We start from the raw sequence: 5,088 nt of genomic DNA on the forward strand, positions 1-5,088 counted from the left end.
AATTTAACACCCCTGGTTGTTTTTGCAGACTTCCTTTGCCTTGCTTTTCTGCTGGGAGGGAGGGGGACCTCCTTGCAGCATACTGTACCAACTACTAAACATTTTGAAGGTGAACAAGTATAAGACTGAAAGGAAACCAAACAAGAGTGCTCAAGTTGTTTCTACAGAAGAACAGAAGAATTTTCAACCTAGTATGGGAAGTGGAGGAGAGTTGCCCACCAGGAGTGCCTTCAGGAAAGGAGAGAAAACCCAACCTGTCTATCTGTCCAAAGCAGAGATTCATCAAACATTTGCTGAGTACCTACTATGTGTAAAACACACTATATTCCCAGGGAGATACAAGATACAATAGCATGAATAATGATGATAATAGGGTCTACCACTTTTTGAGCATTTCATAAATGCCAAGCACTGTACCAAGTATTCATTTAATTGTAGAGACAACCTATGAAAGAACGGTCACCATTACTAGTGAAGAATAAAAGCCCAAGAGAGAATAAATAACTTGTCTAAGACTTATAAGCCAGTAAGTGATAGAACCTGGATTTGAACCCAAGGATATGGTGTGTTCACCCAAAGTCTGTGTTTATCCCTTAAAGCCCAGAAGTCCAGCCAGTGAAACCCCCAGGCTATAAAAATCCAAAGAAAAGCCAACATAGGAACATTGACTTGGTTCTGTCTTAAATATTAACTATTTTCTGTCCCCCTCACTGAACGTTTTCTCTTCTATCTACCCCATTGCCGTTCTATACAATATTGTCTGCTTTGTGTTTTCCATGAGACTATATTGAAGTGAAAACTGGAGATGCTTCCATCTAGAGTCTGTCATTTTCCATGACCCATTGAAACTAGCAAATTGAAACTCAAGACCATGAACATAGTTGTTTTGAAGCCAAAACTAAAGTCAGAAAATAAATTTTAACCCCAATAAAGTGGGTTACAAATTAACGGGAACCATAATGGATTGTGGGAGGGAGAGTGAATCTGGTGTATTCGGACTCTAGAATGACTCATGAATGAAGGGTCAGTCTCCATCTGTACCATCTTGGGTCTGAATGCTGGGAGGTCACCTTGACACCCAAATTTCTTCAATTTTGGAGACAAGTAGGTGGTTGGCTACCCATGAATAGCCAGTCCTGCTCAAGGCTAAAGACTCTCTGAAGGCTCTCCAGAGGTAAATGGAACTCAGAACAAAGTATGTTTCAGTAGGGGGCCAGATTCATCAATGAGTGGTGAAATCACCTTGGTGGGGATTGATCGACACTTATTAAAAGAAAATAGAACATAACAGTGCACCTTATGTCATAAGGGCATTGTTTCATGAAGTTTATGTTTCAGTTTTGTGTGTATGTACTGAGTACATTTGTGTATGTACTGAGTACCAACGTAAAATATATTTCTACTAGGAGTCTGAGTCAAATCTCTTAAGTCACTAGTCCAGGCTATATATACCTCCACCCATTTGTTAGGTAAGAGACAACATAGTATAGTGGAGCCAGAACACCTCATACTAGCACGACGTGACTTCAGACAACCTCAATTTTAACCTCTCTACACCTCAGTTTTTCAATCTGTAAAGTAAGGACAATAATAGAACCTACCTTAAAGGCTTGTTGAGGGTTAAATGAGTTAATATTTATACAATGCTTACTACAGCGCCTAGCATTGAGCTATCGGGATCCAGGAATAAAAAAGCGAACGAGGAACAACCCTAGCACCAACGCACTTGTCCATGTCTCCTCGTTGTGAGGTTTTCTCCATATTGAAAGGAGGAATTAACAAAATGCTTTATTCCAGCCCCACCGCACGCCACCCCCGCCTTCTTCCATTTCTCAATCTAGCACCAAGTAACAGGACTGTCAGAGAAACGAGCCAAGAGCGTCCCCCGGTGGCATAGTGTCGCCTTCGGTCTCAGTGCTTGGGGCCCGGGGCCTGCCAATCTCGCACTACAACTCCCATCATGCATCTCTTGCCCTCCGGCCTCTAACTGGGAAGGCGACTTGCGGCCCTGCGCTGGGGAACTTCCCCGCCCAGCATCGCAAAAAAGGATAACTATAGCCGCCCAGAATTACTTCCGGGGTAGGGCGTCGCAAGGGTTGCTGGGAAACATATAACTCTAATTTTCTTCCGCCAACTGGTTAAATAGTCCCACCGTCACCGTGTGCCACGGAAAAAGAAACTCGAGAAACACCTTCCTGCCCTAAATTTCAGCGGAAACGCTGAATAATAAAGAAAATTTGAGTAAAGTGGATTTCCGTTCTTGGCGTGCTTCCAGTAGACGTCTAGGAGGAATCTCCCGGCGTGAGCGTAGGTATCTCGCGCTATATAGGAGAGTCGGCCCGAGGGCCGGGCCCTCTTTCGCCTCCTCGCTTCCAAGATGGTGAGTCCTATCTCGTGGGGAATGTGCGGGGTCGGGTGGAGGCTTGAGAGGAGCAGATTTGGGGACTGTGGGGGTTTGAAAACCTGGGCCACGGTGGAGGAGTGGAAAGAGCGTATGTTTGTTCCAGGCTTGGAGGAATTTGTGGAGGGACTGGATATCTGAGTGGCACTTTTCTGGGGGTTGCCGGCGCGGAATGTGGCTGGAAAGGAGATAGGCTGGGTAAGTTGCGCCTTCTTCCTAATGGGGTTTTCATTTTCACGCAGACCAAGAAAAGAAGGAACAATGGTCGTGCCAAAAAGGGCCGCGGCCACGTGCAGCCTATTCGCTGTACCAACTGTGCCCGTTGCGTGCCCAAGGATAAGGCCATTAAGAAGTTCGTCATTCGGAACATCGTAGAGGCCGCAGCCGTCAGGGACATTTCTGAAGCGAGTGTTTTCGATGGTGAGTGAGCTCCTGGAGCGCAAACTGTGCAAGTATCTTAATACCTAAAACCACTTCCTGCCTCCTCTCCCACCCCCACCCCCCCCATCCGCAGGCTCTGTTCATTGGAGCGTGTCCAACAATTTTCTTGCACCTTTAGGATTGTTGTCGGTAGAAGAGAATGATATTTTTGCTATGTTGTTTTGCCGTTTTGAGTCTTCTCTGGACAGAGGGGACTTTTGGTCGTACTGCACAATCTTTGAGCCTTATTTTGTGACTGTGTAGGGGATGAGATTCCAAAAGCACTTATAGTGTTTATCCTGTATCAAAAATTCGGGAGTACTAGCTGAAAACGTAAATGTAACAACTCTTGAATTGTTGACAAACATCTGAGCAGTTGTAGAAAGCAGTCTTTTGAAGACTTTTAAGAGTCAAAGCAGTCCAGTTTGGTCGACAAGGGTGATATTTGGAGCAATATGATGTTTTGATCGTTTCGTTTTCTTAAGACGAATTAACTTTTTTAGGCAACAGGAGTAGGCATTAGGGCTGATGCAATTGCTGAAGGAACTGGGTTTTTGGTGATATTACATCTGTGGTGTGGATTTAGTCCCTACGGTGACAGGGTCGCTCAGTAAGGGTATATTCATTTGTGGAACTGTGTTACATATATATGTATTTAGATACCAGAAACTGAACACTTGGCTTTGGGGATGAAATCTTGTAGATATGTCTGACAGACACTTAAGTGAGTTTACTTTTTTAAAAAATTTATTTATTATTCATTTTTGGCTGCATTGGGTCTTCGTTGCTGTGCGCCGCCTTCTCTAGTGGCGGCGAGCCGGCCTCTCATACCGGTGGCTCCCCTTGTTGCGGAGCTCAGGCTCTAGAGCGCAGGCTCAACAGTTGTGGCGCACGGGCCTAGTTCCTCTGCGGCATGCAGGATCTTCTGGACCAGGGCTCGAACCCGTGTCCCCTGCATTGGCAGGCGGATTCTTAACCACTGCGCCACCAAGGAAGCCCATGAGTAAGTTTACTTTTGACTGATAGAATGAACAAGAAAGAACAGTGCAATGTGGTACCATACCTAATATCACACCTCTAATTTTTTGTTTCTTAGCCTATGTGCTTCCCAAGCTGTATGTGAAACTGCATTACTGCGTGAGTTGTGCCATTCACAGCAAGGTAGTCAGGAATCGTTCTCGGGAAGCCCGGAAGGACCGAACACCTCCACCCCGATTTAGACCTGCTGTGAGTATCTTAAAGGAGATGTGGAAGCCAGAGGGGTAATGGACAAAAGATAAGGAAGGACCCAAGGAATATCAAATTAAGATCTCTGCCTGTGGGTGGGATCAACTAAGTCTGTAAAGACCTACACCTAAACATTTGTTTAGAGACACTTTTGAAGAATAGCTGTAAGAATTTGTTACAGATTGAGTAGTGTAATCTTTTTCCACATTTATTCATGCTTTTATGGCCCAAATACATTGTTAGTGATGGGAGGGTAGTGGTCAGGTTCTTTGAGGGGGGACTCTTCCGTGCATGGTTTCTTAAAATTCTTCATTTCTTTATCTTCCAGGGTGCTGCCCCACGACCTCCACCAAAGCCCATGTAAGGAGCTAAGTTCTTAAAGACTAAAGAAATACTGTTCCCTGGAAAGACAATAAAGTGGAAATTATACTTTATATGGCATGTTGAGTATGTATTGTCAGGTGGAGGGGGGGTGTATGTCATAGAATTAATTACTTTTACCAAGTATTCAGTTGTGGAGTGCCACATGATGTTTTCATGGGGTGAGAAAGCTTATCCAGGTGAGTTAAACCTTTTGTATTTCTGCCTTTGGCCTCCCCAATTTGCATAGCTGAAGGCTGGGGAGAGGAGTTAAGGCATCTGTGAATGTTAGATTAATTCAACCTCGCAAGTAGTTTAAGCTGGGGTCTTTAAAACAGGGAGGAACTAGCAGGGTAAGGAGTGTTATTGAATCAGGAAGTGATTTAGACTGAGGTGTGCATACCCCTGGTGGAGGACAGAAGACTTTATTTACTAGGAGCGGGTGACTTGGATAGCTTAAGGGGTCTGTATTCAGATTTATGTAGCTTAAAGGGTCTGTATTCAGATCCTTCATAAAATTCACCTGTCTACTGTGGTCTGCTGGTAAGCCAGTTCTCACCCAGCCTGCATCTTTCTATGGTACATTGCTCTATGGGGTGAAAATGTACAGGACACGAGGCGTTCCTAGAAATTTGTGGAAGTTCCAAGAGAGGACATTTCCATGCAAAGTATGGGAAAAG

At 44.6% G+C, this 5,088-nt stretch overlaps 1 protein-coding gene across 1 annotated transcript; it reads left to right on the forward strand.

The window, feature by feature from the left end:
* The first annotated feature begins 2,229 nt into the window (after positions 1–2,229).
* Positions 2,230–4,482, forward strand: RPS26 (ribosomal protein S26). The gene is made up of 4 exons (XM_060024956.1): positions 2,230–2,380; positions 2,644–2,821; positions 3,918–4,048; positions 4,377–4,482. Exons 1-4 carry the CDS (start codon positions 2,378–2,380, stop codon positions 4,410–4,412), a joined length of 348 nt encoding a protein of 115 aa, XP_059880939.1. The 5' UTR covers positions 2,230–2,377; the 3' UTR covers positions 4,413–4,482.
* The last annotated feature ends 606 nt before the right edge of the window (positions 4,483–5,088 follow it).

This window comes from Delphinus delphis, chromosome 11 (genome assembly GCF_949987515.2).
Source record: "Delphinus delphis chromosome 11, mDelDel1.2, whole genome shotgun sequence".
In the NCBI taxonomy this organism is placed as follows: domain Eukaryota; kingdom Metazoa; phylum Chordata; class Mammalia; order Artiodactyla; family Delphinidae; genus Delphinus; species Delphinus delphis.